The 27,666-nt window shown below is 49.1% G+C and overlaps 1 protein-coding gene across 1 annotated transcript in view; it reads right to left on the bottom strand.

Annotated features, from left to right (window-relative positions):
* LOC146175089 (neprilysin-1-like) overlaps window positions 1-27,666 on the bottom strand; it is a 94,623-nt gene that overhangs the window by 45,155 nt on the left and 21,802 nt on the right. Inside the window, exon 3 of the mRNA XM_084583525.1 lies at window positions 20,753-21,076. Within this exon, the coding sequence (XP_084439651.1) occupies window positions 20,753-21,076 (324 nt within the window). The remainder of the gene's footprint in view (window positions 1-20,752; window positions 21,077-27,666) is intronic.

Here is a 27,666-nt window from a genome sequence, read left to right as displayed (position 1 = left end):
CTTTTAACATTGTATTACTGTAAAATAAAGTTAAAATAAGAAGCACAAACCATGGTGATAATTAGTATTTGCACCTGTATTCGCTCATTAAAGGTTTTTTTACTGCTAGCGCCATCTAGGTAAAAGCAGCGAAATTGTGAGTTCATTCAATTACAGGTCGCGTCTGATCTAGACAAGGCACTCGCCAAAGCACAAGCTGATCTCGAACGCGCGCGTTCCCTCATGCTGGACAAGCAGTGAGCGTTCCAACAGCTCCTCAAGGCCAAACAGGTCAAAGACAATGAGGCGAAACTTCGTCAAGCCTCAGTATGGTTTAAAAAATCTGCCCCTTTGACTGGCACATCCCCACTTTCTCAGTTTTCTTCAACAGCCTCTCCAGCGCCAGACGCCCCGCAAAATCAGACAGCGCCTCCTAGCGCACCGCAAAACCAGGCAGCACCTCCTTCCGCAACGCAGATCAATTGTGATTCGCCCACCACCACATCAGTCGACACAGTATCTGCAGCACTGGCCGCTCTCACGAAACGAGTTGACGCTTACGAAGCACAACAAGCCGCACAAGAAAAGATTTTAACACAACTTGCAACTGTCATGACGCAGCTTACCGTCCTCGACACTATTAGCAGCCAACTTAAGCAACTCAATAATGCTCAGACGCAACTCACAGCCGAACGACAGCTTATACGGAATGACCAGGCTCACCTCGCACAACGCCTAGACACTCTAGAAAACGGCCCTCCCGCTCCAAAGCGTCCCAACATAGCTGCGGTCGATAAACATCAGCCTCGCCCCACCGATTAACATGGCTGTCGTCTCAATCGAAACTGTACCTGATGTCCTTCAGTGGAACTGCCGAAGCCTAGCAATCTGTGCGCACGAACTCAATCTCTTGTTTGAGCGCGTAGGCTGCCCCCCAATTCTCCTTCAAGAAACAAACGGAACATCCCCTGGAATCCGTCACTACAAGGCACTTTATTCCCCAAGTATTATGAATACGCCTCATTACCAAAACGCCCCTGTAATCCGCGCTCAGGCTGCTATATTTATTCATAAAAATACTCTCCATGCCCAACTTGACACATCCGCGTTCTCCTCACCGCACCAAGAAATCGTAGCAGCGTGAGTGCGATACAACCGCAAACATCTTGTAGTTGTCAGCGCATACGTAAGACCCCACGCAAAGCCTCACGAGGTCAGTTTTGACTGGATACGGAAACTTCGCGACGCTCATCCTAAAGACGAGATGCTCATTGGCGGGGACTTCAACGCGCAGCATCAAACTTGGGGTTACAGACGCTCCAGTCTTCTCGGAACACGTCTGCACATCACATCCACAGAGGTGGCGGGACTATACCTTGGCAATGACACCGATTATCCGACACGACGAGGCATGCATCCTGGTCAACATGATACGTCTCCGGATCTGACCTGGCACTCCAACAACATTATCCAAGATTGGCGATGTGGCCCTGAAACAATGGGCAGTGATCATTACCCTATATGGATACAGCTCCAGTCCAATCTACGCCGCCGCAAACGAAATACTCGTACCGTCAATTGGAAAAGCTTCCGACAGACTTTAGACGATCATCTCGCCGAACTGCCAGTCGAAACACTCCTCCAACGCGCCCGTGATTCAGCCACTGCAATCACACAAGTAACAGAAGACGTTCCTGTACCTGACCCGCACCTGCTTAACCTATGGGAAAGCAGAAAACAAGCCGAACTCGATTATCTCCAATCTGGAAGAGAATACAAAAGGCTTCTAAAACTTCGTCGCCTCACTGCTGAGGCACGCCGCTATAGCAAACGCCTTAGCAGAAGTCGATGGCTTGACTTTTGTAGCACTTTATCCTATAGGACCAACACCAGCAAGCTGTGGAGAGTATTCCGGGCCATGAACGGCAAGAGCAAATCAGCAAATACCGGAGAAACCCTTCTCCTCCGCACTAGTCAGACTGCTACCGAGCTTGAACAGGAGGCAGCCCGCACTTTCTTTCCGCAACCCGCCTCACCACCCCCACCTGACACCTATGCACCTGTTCCATCCACAGACTCTACTGGCATTAACGCCCCCTTCAACACATTTGATTTCGAATATGCTCTTTCACAAGTTAAAAAAAAAAACAGCGCTCCCGGCAAAAATGGCATCACTTGGAGCATGCTCCGGAACTCCCGCACACCTACTAAGGAAAAATTGCTTGACCTCATCAACCAGTACTGGGATACGGGCTGCCTACCACCACATTGGAAACACTCGGTAGTCGTCCTCATTCCCAAGCCTGGAAAACACCCCACGCAACTTGCCAACTTGCGACCGATCTCTCTAACCTCAACCGTCTGTAAGCTAATGGAACGCATGTCACCAATCGACTTACACATTACCTTGAGACCTCAAATTACTTTTACCCGTTCCAGACTGGCTTCCGCCCTCAGCTAGGAACACAGGACAGCCTTTATCTTCTACACACCAACCTGAACAGAGCACGCCGATGGTGCAAAGGCCGTCCTGACATACTCGTAGCTGTCGATTTACACAAGGTGTTCGATACCATCAGCCATCAAGCCATTGTCGACGCGCTCAACCACACTGGAGTTGGAGCCCGCGTCATCAACTTTGTAAAATTCTTCCTGAGTAATAGAACCTATGAAGTTCAAATCTATACCAATCACACGGCACAACATTTTACAAACCGCACGGGTGTGCCTCAGGGCTCAGTCATTTCCCCCACCTTATTTAATATCGTCATGGCGAAAATCGCATGGCAACTAGACAAAATCGATGGCCTATGGTTCACAATATATGCGGACGACATCACGCTCTGGACCACGTACCGTAATACGGCACGAGAACAAACGCAGACGCTGCAACTAGCACTAGATACAATCGAGATTGAACTTCATTCTACAGGCATGCGTCCATCCCCAGAAAAAACTAAATTTCAGGTCATACATCCACCGCCTGGCGGCGTGGACGTCAACCTTCACTTCGGCGGTAAAAACATCGCACAACCCCCGGAAGGTTATCTCCGGATACTTGGCGTTCCCATCAATCAGCATGGTACTGCTAAGGATTGGATCCAACAGCTAAAATCTCAATGGAGGCCAACGCTCCACTTAATCAAACGGCTCAGCAGAAAGAGTGGGGGCGCAGGGACGGAGGTAGCGCGTCGCCTCACCGACACTATTCTGCTCGCTAAGCTCCGCTACGGTGCCCCTTACTTTGACTTGACCGCAGCCAATTACAAGACACTTGGCTTACTTTATAACTCTGCCTTGAGGGTTATAACTGGTCTAGCCGTACACACGCGCTTCACGGAGCTCCACAGATTCTCTCAGCTCCCACCAGTGGATGCACTTATTGCTACGCATCGAGCCAATCATGAAACTCGCCTGCGTCACACACCCAACGGGCATCGCCTCCTCACTCGAATCTTTGACGAAGCTAACCTACACTTGCCCATATTGGACCACCTTACAGCACCATGGACAGAAACATTGGTAACAGATCCAAAACCCCTTCCAACCAACACCAAAGGGACAGGAAAAGATCACCGACAACGCCACATAATTGATACACAAGACCAGCACATCGGTCTCCGCATTTATACCGACGCCGCCCTATATCATGACGATGATACCGGCATCACGTTTGCAACCACCGCTTACTACCAAGAGGGTTCACAGCTGCACGCTACTAGCCACAGTGGTCGCAGGTACTGGTCCGCAACTGAACTCGAATTAACAGCCATCGACGAGGCCCTTCAACACTGCACCAAAGGAACAGATCGTTTCATCCACATCTACACCGACAGTCAAGAGGCTATAAAAACCCTGCAAGCCCGTTCTTACAAGACCTCAGTACAACACAGCATCAAAGAGCGCTGCCGATACCTGCGAGAGACCTCACAAGTCTCGGTACGAATTCAGTGGACACCTGGACATCACGCACAAGGAACTGGGAACAGAATGGCCCACGAGGCCGCTGGCGCGCATCTAGAGGAAGACCGCCGGCATAGCCTTGATGTGGGCCCGTCCAACTCGGACCACCCTTACTGTTCTCCCGTCTCCTTCATCATACCGGACTCTGTCATCAAGCGGCTTAAACATGAGCGGAGGGGTTTGTTGCGGGACCTTGTCCCCTGTATTAATCCTCCGATCCCTTCCGGCCTCTCTCGTCCAGCCCAAGTTCTAACTCACAAGGCGCGAGCTGGTGCAGCGTACACACCGGGCATCCTGAGTCAATGGCGCCGAACCAAGATCAGCGGCCCCAACTGCCCTGCTGACTCCGTTGACCTGCAGCACTTGGTCTGGACCTGTCCTGGCACGGCTGGCCTCCGCGCACGCTACACATCTGCTCACCACATTCAGAGTTAAGACTGGACAGCCCCCAATACCAACGCCAAGCGCAAGCTTAGTGCCCTGCTAGACTTCATGTCGGAGTCTGGCGCCCTCAACCTCACCTAACCCACCCCCTTCCCCTCTAGGCCTCAGGTCATCCTCATGAATAAAGGTTTATGAATGAATGAACCAGGAGAGGCGCGCGTGACTACATTCCTTCCAAGTATTGAAGCCAGTCAAGAAACCTTGAAGTCAGCTTCTATGCAGTGCAAAAACCCCTTCACCATGGCGGCCAAACCTGTTTTGGGGGCAGAAATCAGGTGCAGTGCAGGAGACTGTAGCAGGAGACGTCTATTGTGGCAATAATGGCCACGTGCATTTCCTGCACCCCTTTTCTTGTCACAATTATGGGATTAAGAACCCCTCCGTTTGTGAGTGCCATTCATAACACCTCCCCTGCCCCTACCTCCTCCAGGCTCTCAATAGTGAAGGAATTCTGCTCAACACGTTTGCGCATGACATCAGGCTGGACATAGAAGTATTCTGCGCTGCACCCAACTTCTGCCCTCAAAACAGGTTTGGCTGCCATGGCGAAGGGGTTTTGCTCTGCTGACTTCCAGGTTTCTGCAACCCACCTATTACTACTTTTGTGCTGTGAAGTGCTGTGTAGCGTTTTGCTTGTTACTATTTGCATTGCTGTTTGTGAGGTGAGTGTCACACTTTTCAAAAATTCATTGCCAGTCGAAACAACCTCTTTCGGCAGCAGATGCGGTTTCAAACATTCCATAGAGGAAGAATTTTGACAACTCTCACCTGATGCAGAGGCTACAATTCATGATCTAGAGGAAAGCAGAGAGTGTCCGTGGAGTGAAAGGAATGAATGAATACCTGGAGGCACCACTCAATCGAGGACGTGGTGCGAGACACCACTGGTTCTTAGCACAAAGAGACGCATCTACTAAAAGTGGAAACACAAACAGTTCATTGGGGAAGGACCGCGGAGTGAAACTTTTTTTTAGGTGACAAGACATGACACGCACGCTGCGTGCGTGCACCTGTTTTGCGCGCATACACTGTGGTTTATGCGGGGGCTATTCGCTCGCACGAAGAACCTGCACATGGCCACCGCATCACCCTTTGCACCCCTGCATTGTGTGCGAACAGTGGACGCTCGCCTGCAGTGCTAAGCCGCTAACCTTCACGCCCAATCGCTGAGGGGCTTTGCGCTATTTTGTGCCTTTCTAAATATACTTTTGGCCCTGTACTTTTTCCCTCACGCATTCATATTTCGCTAGGCGCTTCTGGCTCGGATAGCAAGTGACACGGCTAGCAAAAACCAAACAGAATGCGCAGAATCTTCCGGTAAATTTACATGTCTCGGGCTTGTTTTTCGGCTGGCGACAACAGTGCAAATTTATCAAAATTAAGACATGCCTTGACAGATTGCTGGTTGCTTGGACGAGGTTCTTCATCCATGCGCGCGATTAGTCCACTGGTATTTCTGGCAAAATCTAGACATTATGTGTTTGACAGCGAGTGCTGCGGATATCGCCACTTTATGCTGCATGGTGTGCTGGCAAAATGCTCGCACGTGACATCACGATACGCCAGCTGACGGACCACGCGTATGATTCACCGTTTAGATGTTATCAATTAAGGGGAAACGAGGGTGCTCCTTATAATACATGAAGAAAAGAAGCCAACAGTCGGCGAGGCCAAAGAAAGCGTTGGGGATGTTACATTATGTCTTGTCCAAGTAAACATTAAAAACAAGACATAATGTAACATCCCCAACACTTTTCTTGGCCTCGCCGACTGTTGGCTTCTTTCCTTCATGTTTAGATGTTATGTGCGTCATGCGACTCTCAATTATTGGTCGAAAAAGGAATATAGGACAGTAGACCAAAAGAAATAGTTTCGGCCAGCGGTATCGAGCGCTTGTCTCCTTCACATCTTCGTTGGTGCGTGCTCTGTTTCCTAGTGCTTTCAGTGGCAAACGTGTGCTTAGGTGCAGCTGGCCTCTCAAAAAGCACTGTTTTGAATGTAGCTTCGCAGCCGGTACAAGAAACACAACTGCTAAAGGACGACGTCGCATACGGAGTACAGATGAAAAAAAAAAAAATAAACGAAGGAATTCGACACTGCTGAACCGAATGTCGAGCGTTAGCTGAAATGAGAATGTACACTGTTTTGGTTCAGTGCTTTTCATGCTTATAAACATTACAAATATGCGCTCATAGATAATCAAAAACCAGACGTCATCACCGATAATCACCGTAATGAAACGATAATGAAACGTAAGAGCTGTTTTACGTCTGTCTAATTGTATTTGCTCACATACGAAGCGTGTATGGACATCTTCGCAAAGGTGGGACAGTTGACCGCACTACGCTGCGTGGAAAGAGAGAAGTTTCGACTGCAGCCAGCGTAACATAAACAAAGTGACGCTGAGAGGGCAGCTGGGCGCAATTCACTGTGACAAGAGAAAAGTGCTTGCCTACATGTAAACCGAATTACCGGATTCCTGCGGCGCACACGCAGTGGCATTAGTGCGGCCAAGTAGGGCTAATGCGCGTGCGCAGCCGGCACTCTCTACTTCTCGGTGCGTCTACGCTATGCTCAAAATAGTAAGCCTCGAAGCCGTGGATTGATGTTTCAAGGCCAGGGGTCTGTTTTATTATTATTATTATTATTATTATTATTATTATTATTATTATTATTATTATTATTATTATTATTATTATTATTATTATTATTATTATTATTATTATTATTATTATTATTATTATTATATATTATTATTATTATGCAATGCACCGTAAACGCTTTCGCGGACATTTAGTGCATGTGGTGGGTTGACGGAATGAAGCGCGTGTCTGTATCGGGCGGTCGTGCAGAACAGAGTACTGATATCCATCGCGGCACACGCACATCGCCGCTGTTTTTAGACTGCCGCAATGAAAAAAACTCGAACGTATTTATTACCACAATGACAGCCTCCCTTTACGAGCGCACATGGTCATCCCCGATTAGTCATCGCGGTGAAATTCCAAGCTTTTTGGGTGTTCCTTGCACCTCATTCCGGTTTTGTACCAAAAAAAAAGTAAATAAACGTCGCGTTTGGTTTTGACATAGGACATCGTTTCCTTCACACCTTCGAACACGTCAGTTGGTTTTGGTAAAGTAAGTAGAGAAGGCTCAGAATTTTGCCTCCGAATGGCTGAACGTCGATTGACAACACCGAAATGAAATATGCGACGATGCGTGGAGCGGAAATCACATGACAGTGATTCGGCGCGCAGTTTTGACGACGAGGTCACCAGCGGCATTTTTCTTTTTTTACTGAAAGCATTTCGGATAACAAAAATGCAAAGCAGTAAAAGAAAATAAAACCAAAGACTAATGCTAGTTGTAATCCTTACTGCTTAGCATCAAGAAGCCACGACGTCTTACTCAAAAAGATTAAGAAATATAAGCGTAGTAGCACAACTAGCAGTGCGAAAGCAATTCCAAGCAAACACGCAGACGACACGCGGCAAGATCTACCAAGGCAGCAGTTGTTGCTTCCCCTGAGTCTTGCACGAAGGCAGATTCACGAACTGGATTGAACCTGTTCAATCTGTTTCGAAAGGAGTATGATAACAATACCACGTCAATTCGATGTAGACTGCTATATGTCCAGACCTTGCGGTTAAACCCACAGTTGACCGCGTCGAGTTATCGCTATAGCTTCGTTCACACGTGTAGCGAACATCACCCATTTTTGCTGTCCACAGATAACAAACGGCCACCACGCCTTGCAGACTACTTTATTTTTAATGATAGGAAGGCAAATTCCCACTCCTTTGCAATGATAAAATCGGAAAAAATGGGAAAGAATGGAACCATAATGTTCAAAAAACAAATTGACTTGAAACAGCATCGCCGCAAAAGAAACTGCATAAATATTCGGAGCATCTGGCATTTTTCTGATTTAGACAAATTGCTTCAAGGGTCTATCAACTTGCATCTTGAACGTTCACGAGCATATACTTCAGCCGACTGATTGGAAAGTCATTCTAAGGAGTTCTTGTGTGGACAAAAAAGCAGGAGGATAAGGATTAGGTGCAACAAGTGGCCCTGAGCCAGCTCTGCCATTGTTCAACTCTAATCCTGCTGAAACGCTGCATGGCATACTGAAACAACAAAACATTGGGGTGAAGTCAACGAATTGCCACCATGATTGATCTCATGATAGAGGAAGAGAGAAGGACAGGGACTGGTCATTTTGGGCAAGGGCTAAAAATATACAGGCAGGAGGGACAGGCAAAGCGCTTTGTCTCATATCTCTCGACCATCCCTGCCTCTTTTTGCGCTTTGTCAAAATGAGCAAACTCCACCAACTAGCCCAAGAAACAGCATTGCAGAGAGACAGTGAGCCTAAAGCTCACAGCCGCTTTTTGTAAGCCTACAAAAGCTAGTAAATTCAGACTAGATTGACCGAAATTGACCACAATAATCTGGGCATGTACCGGGAAAATGTTTTGTCTAACATGAAAATGAACACATTCCGATGCGTGTGCTGCTTAGCATTCGTCAAGTTTTTTCTCTCACTGTGTGGCGATTGAAGAAAGTATAAAGGCATACCACTTCCCCGAAGTACATCCAAAATTGCGTCATGTTGGGGGTAGAGTGGCGTGGGGCGAAGGGAACTACTGGAATACATAAGCCCCGACTCCAAACACACATGCGTCATGCACTGGCGCGCTAACGTCGTCGCACGCGTCAGCCAAAGCCGGTCTGCGCATGCGCGCAGCGCCTGCGTGCATCGTGAGTTCTGATGCTGTGATCTGTCCCTGCCAGGTATCTGGCGCGTGCTACACGCGTCGGAAACTAGCGAGGGGTTGGGACCGCGCGGCTGTCCCCTACTCCGTTCTTCTCGTCCTGAAGTCCACTTAGCTGGCCCTGCTTCTTTTCTTCACAGAATAGTTTTCTTCACAGTTTTCAAATTTTCTCAGTCCGCGCGAGAGGGTGAGCGAGCCAGCACCACGAACATGCAGGTGCATTCCCCTTATGCGACGCCTGCCGTGACGGCGGCGTTGGCGTCGCGGCGCATGGAAAGTGCTTTGGAGTACCCGCTTTATTTATGGCAGTTACGAGGGTTTACCTACAGAAGGAATGTGAGGATTGGCAGCCATGTTTGTCAGTTCTTCGATTTTCCGTACTGTTTCCTCGGGCTATTTTTCTTTTTTTTTCATCAATGATGAAACAAACCCTTCACACATTCGTGGGGACAATGTTTGCAAACAGTGTAGGTTCGCCAATACTTGTCTAAATCAGGCGATCCCCCCCCCCTTTCTTCCCCCATCTTCATTGGAACCGCAGATGAATCAACAAGGGTATCTTACTGTACGATCCCCAGACATGTAAAAGAATTCCGGGGCTGGTAAATTTCAAATTATGAAATCATTGTCAAGAAACACATGTGCTAGTTGCAAAGCGGCCCATATTTAGATAACTGCTCGTGATATCTCACTGTTCTGGTCGTCTTATTGCTCAGAATATGTTTATTTATTTATTTTATTTAGATTACCCCTCAAGGAGGCATTACATATATTCTGCATATATTTCAGAAAAATCATGTTACGCTCACGCTCTCGAGTGCTGCTAGTATGGCAGTCCGCTTTCTCAACGCACCTTATAGCTAAAAATGTCGCAACAAGAGCGCAGACTACCTTGAAACTACAGCTCGCGATAGTTATTATAGCTGGAGTACCATTACCAAAGTACGCTTACTACCAGCGCTGGTGCATTCGCCTTCAGCCCACCTGCTCATGTTGCTATATATAGCACAAGGAGCTCAATCTAAAACATCAATCTATTCTTTGTGTCGTCTTCTGACCTTGTGCTCCCGTCCAAGTTCCGCGCTGTTACCTCAAGATGCATAACCAACATGCCCAAGCTGCTATTCTAAATAAAAACAAAAATGGGGGAGGGGGAGGGGCGGTTAGCTTACCGTCAACGCTATATAGCCTCGTGTGTTTCAATGGAAATGCCTCCCCCCCCCCCCCCACCAGGGAAAAAAGAAAGCGGTCAGCGCGTTACGAAGAGGAAGGTACGCAGACCCACATATATCAGCGCACGCGCTCTCGAGTGCTGCTAGTATGGCAGTCCCCTTTCTCAACGCACCTTATAGCTGGATGGATGGATGGACTAAACTTTAATGTCCAGCAGATAAGGTGATCTACCCACCCCCCGATACGCAGGTCAAGGGGCGGGTGCCGCCGCCTCAGAGGCAGGCCGGGAGGTCTTGGGTCCCAGCAGCCTCTTCAGCCAGTTGGACGAGTAGGAGGTGGAGCTCAGGGTCCGAGCTGCACAGCAGAGTCTCCCAGGTGTCTCTACAGCCTATATTGTTCGTCCTCCTGGGAGAATACGGGCATTCCCATATTATGTGGTCGAGGGTCCCTCTCGCCCCACAAAGATTGCACTTGTCACTCCTAGCCTCAGGGAACATGTGGTTCGCCATAACCGGGTGCGGATATGTATAAGTTTGCAGTCGCCTCCACGAAACTGCTTGTCTGCTGTTTAATTTCGGGTCTGGTGGGGGTACCAGTCTACGATCCAATCTGTAGTGCTGCGTGATCTCCCCATATTTTAGCAAGCGCTCTCCGCTTCCTCGGTCATCAAGTGGCCCTGTAGCGGCTCGGCGGTAGAGATCTCGAGCCAGCTTGTGGGCCGCCTCGTTGCCGGGGACGGCTTCGTGCGCAGGAGTCCAAATTATTTGAATTTTCCTATCCAACTTTTTCTGGCCTAGGATTCTGGCTGCTAAGGGCGAGATCCTGCCCTTGCTAAAATTTTGTATGGCAGTTTTGCTGTCACTTATGACAAACTTCGCTTCCGTTCCGACGCAAGCTAACGCGATCGCAGTTTCCTCGGCTATTTCTATGCTCCGCCCGCGCAAAGTGGCAGCTGTCACGGGATTGCCCCGGCCGCTGACGACCGTTGCTACCGTGAAACTGCCACAACCTCCCGCCGCGTCTACATAGGCCACTTCATGTTCCGAAATTTCGCCAAATCTAATTTCTAATGCTTCGGCTCGTTTTTTCCTCCTGTCTTTGTTATATTCCCGGTGCATGTTTTTTGACAGCGGGGGAATCACCAAATTTTGTCTGACTTCTCCAGCTACCTCCACCTTGACCGTGGGACCCCTATCCGGATTTATTCCAACTTTCGTCAAAATGACTCTTCCTGTCTTCGTGGTGCTAAGTCTCTCAATTTGAGAGGTTCGCACCGCTTCCACAAGTTCTGCCCATGTGTTGTATACCCCTAGAGCCATCAGTCTCTCTGTGGATGTGCATATGGGCAGTCCCAGCGCTCTTTTTACGCATTTTCTCATTAGAGACTCAATTTTTTCTTTTTCCACCGCTTTCAAATCTAGATACGGCGTTGCGTAGCTCACTCGGCTGAAGATGTAGGCCTGTATCAGTTTCATCAAATTTTTTTCCTTTAACCCTCGGCCTCTGTTGGCCACCCGCCTAATTAGGCTCAGGGTCTGCATCGCGTGATTCTCCAGCCTCTTGATGGTCTCGCCATTATGTCCGTGTGATTGGAGAATCAAGCCCAAGATTCTGATTTGCTCGACTATTGGTACCTCGTTACCCGCCACTTTAATTTTGATCTCCGACGGTGCCTTGCACCTTAAGTGCTTTGGATTGTATATAAACAATTCTGATTTCTGCGGCGAGCACGCTAGGCCTCTCTCTGCCGCGTAATCGACTATAATGTCGGTGGCGGCTTGGAGCAGGTTTTCGACGCACGAATCACTTCCCCGGTTGACCCAAAGGGTGATATCATCCGCATATATACTAAATTTTAATCCTTCGAGCTTTGCCAATTGCTCGGGGAGTTTCCTCATAGCCACGTTGAAGAGTAGGAGGGACAGCACTGATCCCTGGGGCGTACCCTTACTCCCTAGCTCTATTGCGGGGGATTCCAGCGTCTGGAACTTTCTGCAGGCCGTTCTACCCGTCAGAAAGTCCCTGATGTACCGATATGTCCTGGTACCTACATTAATCTTGTTCAGCCTTTCCAGGACCGCCTCATGTTTTACGTTGTCGAAAGCCTTCGTGAGATCGAGCCCCAAAATTGCTTTCGCATCTTTAGACTTTGAGTCTATTATGTCATGTTTGATTTGGAGCATGACGTCCTGCGTACACAAGTGAGGACGGAACCCGACCATCTCATGTGGCCACGGATCATCCTGCTCCATGAAATTCATCAGTCTGGTCTGGACGACGTGCTCCATCAATTTCCCCACGCATGAGGTTAAGGAAATTGGTCGTAAATTTGCTAGTTTAGGAGGCTTCCCTGGTTTCGGTATTAAAATAATGCTTGCCGTCTTCCACTGTTGTGGGAGCTCGCCTTTTTCCCAACATTCCTGCATATACTCCGTTAGATACCTAATGGAGTCATCATCTAGGTTCCTGAGCATTTTGTTCGTTACTCCGTCAGGGCCTGGAGCCGACTTCGTTTTAAGTCTTACAATCTCCGCCCTCACTTCCGCTTCTGTGATGGGGGCGTCCAGCGCCTCGTTAGGCGCTCCACCATAGTCAGGAAGTGGGGTTCGTGAAGTTTCCCCCACATATGTCTGAATTAATTTGTTCATGAAATCGTCATCGTTCCCTTCGAAAGCGTGCCTCACTTTTGCCAATCTTATACCAGATTGCGTCTTCGAGTTGTCTGGGTCCAACAAGTGCCGGAGGAAGCTCCAAGTCTTGGAGAGGTTCATGCTCCCCTCCATTTCGTCACACTTGTTGTCCCAATTTTGTTCGCATAATTTGAAAGTATAGTCTTCGATTTCCTTATTATGTCGCGCAATCCTTCTTCTGAGGTTGCGGTTCCATTTCTGCTTTTTGAGACGACGCTCCATGCTCTGCTTAGCTTCCCACATATGCAGAAGACGGCTGTCCGCAATCTCCGGGGCGTTATCACCTTCGAGCAATTTTGTTGCCTCTCTAACGTCCGATTTGAGCGCCGTCGCCCATTCCTCGATGCTTCTGATGGGTTCTAGTTCCTGAGCCCTCCTCATATCTCTAAATTCATCCCACTCAACGACGGCCGGTGCGCGAGCCCGGCGTGTTTTAACGCCTTTCCTCAGTGTGGAGAAAATTATGTAGTGGTCGCTGCCAAAATTTTGATCCGAATTATGTCATTCTAGACCTTTTACGTTTTTCGAGAATGTTAGGTCTGGGGATGTATCCTTACTGACGCTAGGTAAAAATGTCGCAACAAGAGCGCAGACTGATTTGAAACTACAGCTCGCGATAGTTATTATAGCTGGAGCACCATTACCAAAGTACGCTTACTACCAGCGCTGGTGCATTCGCCTTCAGCCCACCTGCTCATGTTGCTATATATAGCACAAGGAGCTCAATCTAAAACATCAATCTATTCGTTGTCTCGTCTTCTGACCTTGTGCTCCCGTCCAAGTTCCGCGCTGTTACCTCAAGAATCATAACCAACATGCCCAAGCTGCTATTCTAAATAAAAACAAAAATGGGGGAGGGGAACGGCGGTTAGCTTACCGTCAACGCTATATAGCCTCCTGTGTTTCAATGGAAATGCCTCCACTCCCCCCCCCCCCCACCCCCACAGAGAAGAAAGAAAGCGGTCAGCGCGTTACGAAGAGGAAAGTACGCACACCCACATATATCAGCGTGCGCGTTTTTTTTCTACGTTTATTACAACAGAAAAATTACCGACGATTACGTTACTTCCTAATTCGAAATTTGAGCGGATCTTATTGTCTGTTTCATCTTTTCGATTATTGAGGCAAAGATTTCGAGCAAGACGTGTATGTACAGTTACAGACAACTTTTTTATTTCATTTTTCACACTTATTTCTTCAAGAAACACTCCACTAACAGTTCTTGACTGTCATGAAGGAAGCTTTGTGGATCAGGAGTTCGCGGAAGGCAGCGTGTGGACCTGTAGGAGCGTTGCGCAGCGAAGAAATAGCAGCGACTGACTGATGCCGCTGACGCCGCTAGCGAGTCACGTCAACGTGGCTCTGCGTTTCGGCTTAGGATGTATGCACCGTGATCCACTTACACCGGAGAACACCGTCGCCGCCACAAAGGAAAAAGGTTGGGAGGGGGGAGGGACACGCAGCGGCGAATGGTGGCAGGAGCGTGCGCTGCCCTGGCGGCGGAGCTGATTACGAGGGACAACGCAGACGGCGACGTGAAACGCAGGAACGGGCACCAATAAGCTGGGCTCTAAAACAAAAAAAGAAAGCTGTTCAGCACGCCAAATGGCCGCATCAGGGCAGCACGAGGAAGTACATGTCCGGACAAATTCTAGGGGCAGTAAGTAACCGAAGGGACGTCTTGCATTATTCTTTTGTTGCACATACAACGACAGAAACGAATCATTTGACTCCAAAGAATGCCTCAGTGGCAGCCAGTTATGCATTTTTCCGTGGTTAGCGCGAGTGATTGCCGTTCTATGCTTGTTATGAAAGAAAGCAGGTGATGCTGGTAGTGAATAAACAAATAAGTAAATAAATATATAGAAAGTACACTGGATTCCCAATGCAGCAAAGACGTACAGGGTCGTCCACTTCTAGCTATAACACGGTCACTTTTTTCAAAGCAACATTGCGCCCGACGTAGGCATATATCGATGCAAAGCGATGCGAGCACAGAAGGACCCGGGCGTGTTGCTTCACATGGCCTGCCACTAAGCTATATTGCTTGGCCGAGTCGGACGCAATGACGCTTTGAAAGCAGTGACCGTGTTATAGCTAGAAGTGGACGAGGCTGTACCTCTAACCAATGAAGAGTACAGAGGAGATTCAAAGGGGAAGGGTCGAGAAGGAGCGGTCTAACACGCTTGCGAAACTAACCCGCTTCGACTGGCGACGCTGCCTCATAACTGCCTGCTACCCTCCCCTCTCCACTTCATTTCCCCCAAAATTTAGCCTGAATTCACTGCGGCAGCTGCGTGGTGCTTACCGTCTTGGTAGGTATTTCACACCTATTTCGCAATGCCGACTCTCCTCTCTAAGGTAAAATGAAATTGGCCATCGCCCTCTTCTCGGCTCATTAGATTAGCAACGTCAGCTTCTTGGTTAGAACAGCCCGAACTAAAAAAAAAACAGGAAAAAAAAAATGATTACTGTTGATTGAAACCGACTTTATTCCAATGTTATTATTTGCAATAACGTTTGATAAAAGTAGTTCTGCGCCAGAGAGCTCGCAAGAATATCCTACTTTAATTGCTATAACTTCAGAAGTGATAACAGCTCAAAAGATGGGTATCAAAGGAAAGACAATACAGGTGTCGATTTCAGCCAGAGTTCATGACGAAACCACCAAAGATGTATACTTCGTCTCACAAAATGTTTTTAGTACTGCGAAAGGCCGGGGCGCCATGGACCAAGAGCACTTGGACACTTGCGTGCGAGCGAGGCGAACGCGTTTCCCTTTTTTTCTTGTACTTTGTAAATAATGTACAAAGCTCGTCCTATAATTTCTTGCTATAGCTCCCCTCTGTACTTCCCCTCGCTTTCCTCTCCCCATAATTTTGCTTTTCCGCAGGCTGCAGCTTGGGCGCTTCAGATTTTAGATAGCAGTTGAAGCGGCCGGCAGCACTCTTTTCCTTCCTTTTGTTTGAATAACCACTATCCGCACCACCTATAATAGGCAGTTGTGCTCCCACTGTCGCCCTTGCCGATTCGAGGGGTGCGTCAGAGCACAATGACCTATTAAAGTTCGCATTTGAATGGGCCAGGGAGCCCCTGTCTTTCGCAGTGGTGCAAATCTCTTGTGAGTCAAAGTATAGTATACAAGGGCCACATAAATATCTTCCATCATATCGCACCTTTCCATTTTTGGTATCCACTTGAGCTATCGTGAACGTATATCGACGATGTATCATCAACTCGCTCAAGCTTCCACTCTATCCAGAACAGTGAACAACAACAAAACGAGGTGGTACTTTTCATTTACGTTACGCACATTCGGTCATGGCCGAATCGAGCGGCGGCGGTCCGCGTCGCCGCTCAAGTTCAGCCATGGTAAGGCAAGCTAGCACCCCGCAGTCCTGCTATCCACTGTAGTCAAGCTAAGAACAGGTGCCGTAGTCAGATGGGAGGAGGTTTGGCACCAGGAGGCGCCGCACCTCAAGGTCTCACATAACATATCTGCCCGTCATCATTCATACATCATCCCCGAGTACATCATCCGCCCTTATGTCCCGGGGGTGGAGGTATTTGTTTCGGGTTGACGGCCGTACCCTGGAAAGGGGGCAGTCATGTGGTGACACGCGCGCAGCAGTCACCGAACACTATGCCAACTGTGTTTAAGGTCCCCGCTGTGATAGCAGGCCGAACACAGGGAAACCGGATCTTCTTTGGACCTCGGATGTCCTGAAGGACAAGTGTAACTTTAAAGGGCTTCATATTGACACTGTTATCGTACGCCCAGAAATCTCGCAAATAAAAGGTAGCCTGCTCCACGTGTCTATGAACTCTTGCTCGCTGAGGTGACGCTGCTCACGGCTTAGGTGCAACCAGACCTCCCTGCGGACTCATGCGAGCACCTCATGAAGGCCCGGAACACTGCGCGAAAATGCAGCGGCGCACCTGGCAGACCAGACTTGGTACCTGCACTCAACGAGCAAGAGCACGAACTGTTTCACAGCATGCCTGGGTAACGGGGTGAGGTACCTGACAGTTTGATATGGCACTCCTGGAACTCTAAACAAGGTAGCCACTCGTCGAAGGAGGGCTGCTGGGAGAAGACATTGTGTAAAGATGTGCACAATGTCTTCACAACCACCACAGAACGGGCAAAGTGGATGCAAGCTCGCTCGTGTGAATGCCTTGCTGCGGATGGGCAGCCGTCCGTGTGCAAAGCGATACATGAACGTTGCTCTGCTTGCATCCAAAAAGTTTGCCAGTATCAGATTCCAGCTTGGACGCATATTAGACAGATCTGTTTGGATATACATAGGGGGGAGCTTTGGCGTCAAAAGATTGGCTAGATCCTTTAACGGTACTGCCAGAATATCTATGTCGGCCTGGAGGCCTCTGAGTCGCTCCAAGCAGTTAGCTGCTTGTGCATAAAAGGGCGAAGGAGAGCCAGAACGGGGAACACAGTGGGAAAACGTGCTTTGCGAAAAAAAGACGAAGGCGGATGCTCAGGAAGAACGAGGTCAAGCTGCGAGTCAGGGACATGTCTGAATTCAGGGCTGTCTGGGTCCATCTGACGTGTAGCACTGCGGTTACTATGCCCAGGTCGGGGAGGCCAAGGCCTCGTTTGTCCCGAGGCTGTTTCACCACAAGCCTCCCGATTTGATCTATCATTCCGTTCCACAGGAAACGGAAGAGGATTCTCTCAAGCTGCAGCTTGGTACGTGCCGGCAGAGGTGTTATGCAGGCAACATACGTCAGGAACGAGAACAGAATTGGCCGAATGACAGTAGCCCGCGCCGTGAGAGGGCACGCCAACATCCCATATTCTCTAACTCTCTTCTCAAGCTTCTCTTTAGCAAGAGGGCAGTTGATCTCTGATAACCCGTCGGAACGGAAGTGGAATCCTAGTATACGAACTTCATCCCTCACAGGAAGGCCATGAGAGGGATTTGGACTGGACGGTGCTTGCCTGATAAACAGGGTGGCACTCTTGGATTTACTCAGCCTAGCCCCACTAGCCCTGCAGTACCCTTCTATGACGCTCAGGACGGAGCACACAGATGCTTCGTTCGGAACGACGATAGTCAGGTCGCCTGCATAGGCAAACATGGGCACAGGCGGAGGGCCTGGCGGTAACGGGAACCTGCCTATCTGGGAGTCTTTTGCTAGTCTTTGGAGGAGAGGTTCGATTGCAAGCACGTAGAGAGCAGGTGATAGGGGTCATCCCTGTCGAACTCCACGGCCTACATTGAAAGCCTGCGAAACCATACCTTTAACTGTTACCGCAGTGGTAGGCCTTGAGTACAAGACTCTCACCATCCTCTGAAAATCAGAGTGGAGGCCAGCCTCCTCTAACACTCTGAACAAGTAGGCATGACTAATGATGTCGAATGCCTTTTCGTGGTCAAAAGAACAAAGAATGCCTGATACATTACGCTCCTGCGCCCAAAGAAAGAGGTCTCTAATGGCGAAACCATGAAGCTGGGTGGAGCGGCCTGGAACGCAACAAGCCTGATACGGATCTAACAGGTCGCTAACGAACAATGGTAACTGTTTGGAGAGGCATCTCGCGATGAGCTTGTAGTCGCAGTTCAGGAGCGTGATGGGACGCTAGGCTCTCAGGTCAGTGCGTCTCGACTCGTCCTTACACAGGAGAGTGATCAGCCCCTCCCTTTGAGTATGGCCGGACACCCTCTATACCGCTCGACATGGAGTTGGGAATGCTTCGTTATAAGGTGTCGGCGTCTGACTCCGTCTACAGTCTTCGGACCGCCCGTCTCGATGCACAGCGCAACCTTTTCAAAACTCATACATGTGCACAAATGGCCAGTGAAACAGCTTCACCTGTTTCCTCCTTCCGACCCGGTGCCTTGGTTCTCGTTCGTCGTGCCAGTCACGTGAGTGGCCGCGCTTTTGTGATCGTCTGAAGGTGGTCAGCCTGCTGGTCGGAGCGGAGGACCGGAAGTCGGACTGTCTGATCTAATCGGCGAGCGGAGGATGTTGGTCGTTATGTTGGTCGATTGCGGTCTTACCCTAGAGGGGCGTCATCAGCTTTCCCGGCGCGTACGTGGAGACTGCCTTAAGGAAGATTGACGGCCGGATGAAGAAAACTGTCGTGGGGACCATGACTTGGACCGGGGGCACGGTAAAGACGTAGTCGGCAAGTTGTCAGTGAGGCACTGGCCGATGCCCCGAAGTCGTTCACCATAGCGCGGTAGAGGGGCATCCGTTGAAAATCTGCACAAACCAATCCGACGGCATGGTCAATGGCGCAGTACGGGATCGGCTTTGCAACAGTGGAAGCAGAGCGGTTTGTTGTACGACGTGCGCCACGCTTGCGCTATCCTAACTGGCGGTAGAGTGTAACGCACACCAGTGGAAAGTAGATATCTAGATGCAGGATGGCCGGGAGGAGAAGGGCTGCAGGATGCCAATGATGTTTGTGCAGGGGTGCGCAACACGACGCTGTAGGTGGCTAGTTGGTGACGATCATCGCATTGCTTGGCGCAGCTCTTATCGCACATCTAAGATACCTCTAATAGGCGGGTATTGTAGAGAGAGGGCAACGTTTTCAGCTCTTCGATCATGATACTTCGGATAAATTTATGAAGGGCTTCACGCTCGCTCGCGGACTTCGGTAAGTGGAAGTCAACGGCTGTGATGTTCGCAAGTCGATCAAAATGCAGAAATCGCTGCCGTGGGGCACTCTCTATACTTTTTGCTTCCCTCGTGAAATCAGCCTCAGGACATGGAGGGTCACGTACAAGGCCGAGGAACTCCTGCTCCTTGACGCTCGGCATAAAATGGCGAAGCTTCTTTGCCTCCGGCATGGATGTATCCGCATGGTTAAAAAGCCACATTATTTTTTCAGCGAACATAGCGACACTCTCATTAGGCAGCTACACTCGGGACCGTAGAACCAGCTGAGTAACGTCTTCTGTCGCATCGTTACCAAACTTTCCAAGCAACAGCCGTCGAAACTCTTTCAAGGTGTATAGGTTTTTTGAACCACATCTTGGGGGCGTCTTCAAGCGCAAAATAATCATTCCCCACATAGCGGTTCTCGTCCCTTGTATCCGGTCGCAGCTGGTCAGCCAGAACTCTATGTTATCACATTTATCGCCATGGACAGGCTTGGGTATACGCGGAGCATGAAAAAGCAGCGGCTGGGCACTGACGGGGAGCTGAAGAGTCTGGCTTGCCACCGTGGTCGTCATGGTTTGCTGTTGGCTGGCAAGAGAACCACACTCAGGAGCTAAGCCTCGCCAGCAGCGGCTCTTCTTGTGTACAGGTGTCGTGTCCGAGGTGTGTAGCTGGACGGTCGAGGCACCCAGAAGCTCTTCGAATATAGGATTTACTCAGAAAGCTACACCAAAAAAAAGCTACACCAAAAAGCTACACAAGCACCGGCGAAAAAAGGCACGGCTGGTGAACCGACTGGTGAGTGAGCTACCCGAGCGCAGAAGACAAGCGCGTGCCAGTCTCCCGAGTTCGACCACACGGCGGCACCAGTAAGTGACTAACATTGCTGCATTACATATAAATCTGCAACAAAGTATTCTATAGAATGCGGTTCCCCCAAAATTGTTCAGACAAGTTTAGTTACTTTTAGCCAAGTGTGTATTATAGTGGCATAATGAAGTGTACACTGCAGCCACTCGAACGTAAAAGCATTTGTTTGAAATTCTCTGTTTTTATAAGGCACAAAGAGGTAAAATAACTGACTAGTCTTACATTCTCGAAGAGAGCCGGCTCCAAGAGGCTTGTCGCTGGAACGCTAACCTCGACATCCTTCTGATCCATGGTAACGCCTCCGATGAGCAGGTTCAGGGATGTCTCTAGCTTCCTGCTGGGCTCGGGGTAGCGATTCGCTCGCTCCTTGTTGTAGCGTGCAATGCGAACGTAGTTGGTCAGGAAATCGCCGCTCATGTGCTCCTCGTCGGTGTTGACCTCTCGGATGGTGCTCTCCACGACCTTCAGCGTCGCCGCGTTAACCTTGACTCGTGCCTTTACCCGCGTCGCCTCATCCATCCAGTCGAAAGACGGCACGCTCTGGTTCTGCAAGTGAAGGAAAGAAAATGCACTTGATACTTGCAACTAAACTTACGAGAGGCGCTCATAAAGTTTATTTTACTGAGATGAAGGTTAGGCAGGCACAAAAATTCGGCTTCGGTGGGAGTTTCATCAATATAGGCAAATATTCTCCTTCTAAGAATATTCGCTTCTGTCGCTGATGGACGAAATCGCGAAGACCATCGCTCCAAACGTCTCCATTACTTATTTTATAGATGAGCATTTACTTGAAAACCACTACCTCCTCGTGATGAAAGTATTGTAGTATAATGTGCTTTTCGAAGGCAATATTTTCTGCGAGGTCCAGTCAGTATAAATGACAAAGCAATCACCTGCTGTATTTAGTGAAGCGGTGCTTTGTCATGTGGCATACGAATAGATTTTCCCGAACACTCAGCCTTCCTACTGATATTCAGTTTGCCGTAAAAAAATGAGCACTGAGTCCGTCTTAACAGTAACGCGTTTCCCCGTTTAATCGACAGTTATTCACCAGTAAGCGAGCGTTAGGGTCCTCACTACCGTCGCTCTTTCAGGTACACCTGCAAAACACGGTCGAAAGCCACGTTCTAGGTCATCGGGCTTGTTTAAGTGAACTAAAATGTTCTGCATCCTTTATTGACATTGTTATAGGCTTGACAATTATCGCTGTATACCACTATCAGCTCAGAATGAGCTTCTTTAAATGGTGGCAACCATATACAGAAAGCGGATCATAATAAGTGCTTTCGATTTCTCGATTAGTGCTGCCCTTTTTATTTTGATGCTCTTCCGGTAACTTTTCGTTATATATAGGAAACACTTTTTATATTGCACGCAGATAGTTGACTATTCATTTTGATGCCCATAGTGTGGGCGTTTTTGAAAACTAATGCACTAATAATCGGAAAATATTGAACGCGCCACGTAAAGTTCACAGATGGCAGAGAATGGGCGCTATAGCAGAGCATAAAGCAAAGTTAGGAGGTGTCTAGGGTAAGCCTTAGTATTTTATCCTGTCAAAGAGATGACTGACGCAATCAGTCTTTGAATTAGCCTATTTCGTTTTGATTTCAGGCCGGCGAACGTTTGTTGTATGCATTAAAATAACGAATGAATGAAAATCGATGAAAAAAACAAAGCGTTTGTGGCAGAAACGATTGCCATGTTTGCTTTATTTGTACCTTGCCCTGCGGCAATAAACACTTTTTGAAATAAGCTTGCGCTTTAAGTAGCTTTTATTTTCTGCATTCCCACATATTATTGATTCCGTATTTTGTCGAACATGTCCCTACTTACAAATACGTCTGTGAATGCACCTATGTCCACACTGAAGGATGCATTTTCATATCTGTATTACTATTTTAGTGCTAACTATGCTAGCTAGCCAACGAATGTTGTTAAAAATATATTTGGGCTTGTTAGTAATGGCTTGCTGCCATCATTTTCTTAGCGGTTTAAAAACAGACAAACGAAGACGACACAGGAGATACCCGATTGCTGGGTGATCCTTGTGTGTCGTCTTCATTTGTCTCTATTTTAGGCCGAGATGTATATGATTAAACTCTTGCCTGTTTGCTAAGTAAGTAGTCTGACGACCAAGCACATATTTTCAAATAACATTGCGTCCTCAGATACCCAATACGCTGAAACAGTTGAAGTGTCACTAGGGGCAGGAGAAAAAGAGCACATAGCACACAAATACGAGTAATTCTTAATTGAGAGCAAGGAGTGATAGTTGTGCTAAGTCGCAGTGCCTATTCCGCAATGAACGTTGTTGGCTGCCATCTCTAGAACTCGATAGTTCTTATTCCGGGCACGCTGGGCATCCTGGCTAACTCTGCGGAAATGTGCAGGTGCCCTTTGTAGCCATCCGTAGCAGGGGGACAAAATTTGAAAATTTTATATTGGCAGGTCCGCGTTATATTATATCAGGCGATATCCAGACCACAAAATTTTCTCCTGCTAAAGAATGGGGGATCCACGTTTTAGTGTGGCAGGATTAAAAAGGGACGCCTTTTAAAAACAGCTAAAGCTGTGCTCACTGCTTCGGTCGAAGACATTGGCAGGCCCTGCGAATACCCTACTGGGAAACGTAAATATGTTTTAATTTGTGCTTGAGAGATTACAAGATTGGTAACATTTCCGAGCAGCCTAGGCAGGATATGGAGCTCTGGGGGACGGGACGCTCTACGGGCTACGTGAACAGCTTCTTTTACCTCGCACCTTGTTTTAATGACCGGGGGCCAACCGGTCGATGGTTTCATCATCATCATCCTGACTATACCCACCATAGGGCGAGGGCCTCTCCCATATTCCTCCAATTAACCCGGTTCTCTGATAGCTCCATCAACTTGTCACGCCAACTTCTTTAACATCATCCGCCCACGTAACTTCTGCCGCCGCCTGGTATGCTTTCATTCCCTTGGAATCCAGTTTGTTACCCTAAGCGACCATCGGTTATCCTCTCTTCGCACTACATGTCCTGTCCATGCCAATTTCATTTCCTTGATTTCCACTAGAATGTCGGTAACTTGAGTTATTTCTCTGGCCCACTCTGCACGTTTCCTATCTCTTTATCTTATCCCTATCATTTTTCGCTCCATAGCCCTCTGCGTGGTCCTCAACTTAAGTAGAACCATCTTTGTTAGCATTGACGTTTCTGCCCAATAGTTGAGTACAGGCGAGATGTAACTCTTGTATACTTTCCTCTTGAGCGATACTGATAAGCTGCTATCCTATTGCAAAAACCAGTGCCAGTGGGTCCACGCGCCCCAGCCCCATAGCTGATTATGGTCCCAGTATGACGCTGGAAACTGGGCGCAATGAGACGCGGCATACTGGGACGTTCCGTACTGGCGGCACGGTTCGCCCGGAGTAAAAAAGGCGTGGGATAAAAATTAAAGAGTAAAAAGTAACGAAACAAGATAGGTACAATAAAAAACCCTAAAAAAAAGGAAAAAAATAGTGTACCAAGCGCGCTTCGAACTCACCGTATAGGAGCCTATTCAATTACTAGCTCACCACGCTAACCACTCGGTCACGGCGATTTTTTATTTTTCTTTTTGCCGACTTGGACATTCAAAACAACACGATGAACAATAAAACGTGCCAGCACACTTTCGCGTGACACGGCGGGTTAAAACTTTTTCAGTGTTACCAAACTGTCAAGCACATGAATCGATATACCGTTTGTCGCACTGTCCATGCCCAGGAGATGATGTACTCAAGAGAGTTAAGAAGATTCCAATATCACCACCAGTCAAATCATTTTTCTTTAAACTCCACACTAGCACATTATCAGTCAAAACATGAATGCGCGCTAAAGGCCTGTTCGTCCCTTGGTCAACAAACTGCTTCTTGTGTAACAGACCAGAGACGATAGAACACGTGTTTTTGGACTGTTGGGATGCCATTTTTGTCTGGGATGTGCTTCAGAGAACTTTAAAAAAAGAGCTACCTCTAGATGCATATGGCATACGATTTTTACCTTTTCCTAATACAGACGAGTTTCCCTTTGATACAATAATGCTCCTGGCCCTCCACAGCTTGTGGAAAATCAGAATGCAGTTTAACAATGCAGATATGCAAGTCAATCCTGTACGAGAACATTTCATACACAGTGTTGTGCGGTTCAGGGAAGTGCATATGACGCTCCCTGAGCAGCCACCATGGATTCATGTACTCGGCCACGCCGAGAACTGGAGTTCGTCTAACCATTTCTGCTTTGTTTTGTCATGAGCCGCATTTATAAGGTTGGGACGTCATGTTTTGCAGTCTACATGCCATTACTGCCGCTCTCACAATAACTTCTTGATCATTGGAGCTTGCTGCCTTCTCTCATGACTTGCAACTAATTTTCTGGATTCCTAAGCGCGCTATTTTGTGCACTGGAATCATTTTAACATGTGCAGTTTTGACATCGCTGGCAAATTTACCAACGCCGGCTCTTCGGTGTTGCTCTGCTACCTTGGGCGTAATTTTCGCTGACCACAGAGCTTTAGTACAAACCTTCAAGGAAAAAGGTGCGACCAAGCTTCGATACCGGCAAGCGCAGCAGCGACGACACTATTTTGCGTGTAACTAAACCTTATTTGTATGTAAACATTTCGGGAAGCGTTGCGATGACCGAGGGCTCGGCTGCTTTATATGCAGATTAAGAAGGAGCGCAAAAGCTTGAGAAATACGCTAAATATTACGCTAAAATACGCTAATATACGCTAAAAAAAACAACATACAGCGCTTGTAATGCATTACAAGCGCTGTATGTTGTTTTTTCTCTGATGGGCCCATCTCTCGGTAAACTACACTCTTCCTCGTTTTATTTTTTCTTTCTGCTGTTTATGCTGGGCCGTGGTGCAGATACGCTCGCCTGCGATTGAGCCCGCATTCAACATTTTGGCAGTAATAATAATGTTAAAGTGCCCTTAAGATCAGCTGTGAAGCTTGTTATGCATGGTAGCCCACATAAATTACAGTTTTAGTTGTGCGTTAATCGTCAGTGTGTCATGAGATATCACAGGCGCGGCGTTCGTGGTCTCTCTCGAAACGCTCGAAACGACCTATCGAAACATGGAAACTCTAGAAAAAAGGTACTGCCTTTGTTTTCTTACATGTGCCCAAAGACTTCGCTGCAAAAAGCGCTTGCTTGAACCATATTTTTTATATTGCCACGTGCCTAGCGCCACGTGACAGCCGTGTTTGGCGCCGACGACGACGAAGCGGTTGTTGTTGGCACGAGCGGCGCGCTGGTGCTGGACTCTGTGACTCTGTGTTCGGAACTACAAGCCGATCATATTCTCGGGTCCTCGGCTACGTGTACTCGGCTCCCTCTGACTTCAGTCGTGACACTGGTGGAGGTGCCATCGATGATCCCTTCTCCTGCGGACGACCCTACGCGGCCGCCTCTCGTGACCACTCCTGTTCATCGTACCAGCCGACGGCTCCGAGGCTTGTCCCCCGAGGCCTTCCCTCTTGACGAAGAGACTCTGGCTGTGGCAACGACACCGCCCGCCCGTGCCATGACTGTCCCTTCCACCCCTTCGTCCTGTCTCATCCTTCAGACCCCACGTACCCCTAAACCATTTCACGGTGAGCAGTTTGAAGACGCCGAGGACTGGCTTGCTCACTATGAAAGGGTCGCGACATTTAACGGCTGGGACGACGCTGCGAAAATGCGGAACGTCTACTTCAGCCTTGAATACGCTGCTCGGACATGGTTCGAGAACCGCGAGGCCACATTCTCTACGTGGCCGGCCTTCCGAAGTCAGCTCCTCGGTACGTACACCAACAGTAACCGCCGAGAGAATGCCGAGCGTGCCCTGACCTCTCGACTTAAGCGTCAGAACGAGGGGGTCGCAATGTGCGTTGAAGACGTCATGCGCCTTTGCCATCGCGCCGACCCGTCCATGAGTGAGAAGAAGGTGCGGCACCTGATGCACGGCGTCAAAGAACAGCTTTCTTTCGGCCTCGTGAGGAACCCGCCCACCACCGTTGCGTCGTTTATGGCTGAAGCTGTGACCATGCAGAAACTGCTACAACAGCGATGCAGCCAGTACGGTCGGCCGCTGAATTCCATCTCCACACTACCGACGTCTGACCGAACCGACTACAATCCCGGGGCAGATATGAGCTCCCTTCGCGACCTCATTCGCACCGTTGTTTGCGAGGAGCTCCAGCAACTTCATGGATCATTTACTCCTGGCGCAGCTTCCCTTGCCAGCATCATCCGTGAGGAGATCCAGAACGCACTCACGCCACCGACAAGTACAGTCGTTCCACCACCACCCCCGGGCCCCACCCAGCGGATGACTTACGCTGATGTCACACGCCGCCCAGCCCTGCTACCTACCCCTTCGCCTTACACGCAACCTCAGGTCGCTGTGCACGCTGCGGCACCGCTGCCCCTTTGGGCAGATCGGCGCCAGGCGCCCCGGAAGACTGATCTCTGGCGCGCTCCAGATAACCGCCCTCTCTGCTACCACTGTGGCGAGGCAGGTCACCTCTACCGGCAGTGCCCTTATCGTCAGATGGGCCTTAGAGGATTTTCCCCCGACAGCCCTTGTCCACGGCCTGGTCAGCGGCCTCACGACATCGCCGAGTACGTCACCCGCCAGCGTACGTCACCCCAGTCTGCCACATTCTCCTCGTCGCGAGTCGCGCTCGCCTTCGCCTCGTCGCTCTTCGCCCTCTTGGCCACGGTATACCGCTGGACGCCATGGTTCTTCGAGCCCTCATCGGGAAAACTAGCTCCGGCGACCTTTAGGGGCGAGGCCGCCGCACACCGATTAACCGTAAAGCTTCCACCGCCGCAGCGCTCGATTCGCCCCGACGTCGAACGCCGAATTCCTGTCCAGTTTTCGCCGCACAGACCAGATCGCCCCACGTCGTCCGCATCGCCGACCGGTTATCACCGCCATGTCGCTTAAATCGCCCCGACGCAGACCACACAACTGCCGCCCAGCTTCCGTCGCCGCACCGCTTGTTTCACTCCGACTTGCCGCCGACATTGAATTGTCCCGACGCCGACCACCCAACCGCCGTCCAGCTTCCGCCACCACACCGCTCACTTCACTCCGAACCGAGGTTGACAGGCCCTG

Source organism: Amblyomma maculatum, chromosome 11 (genome assembly GCF_055883805.1).
Source record: "Amblyomma maculatum isolate TAMU_Amacu chromosome 11, ASM5588380v1, whole genome shotgun sequence".
Taxonomy (NCBI): Eukaryota; Metazoa; Arthropoda; class Arachnida; order Ixodida; family Ixodidae; genus Amblyomma; species Amblyomma maculatum.
This window is presented reverse-complemented; position numbering and strand designations above follow the sequence as displayed.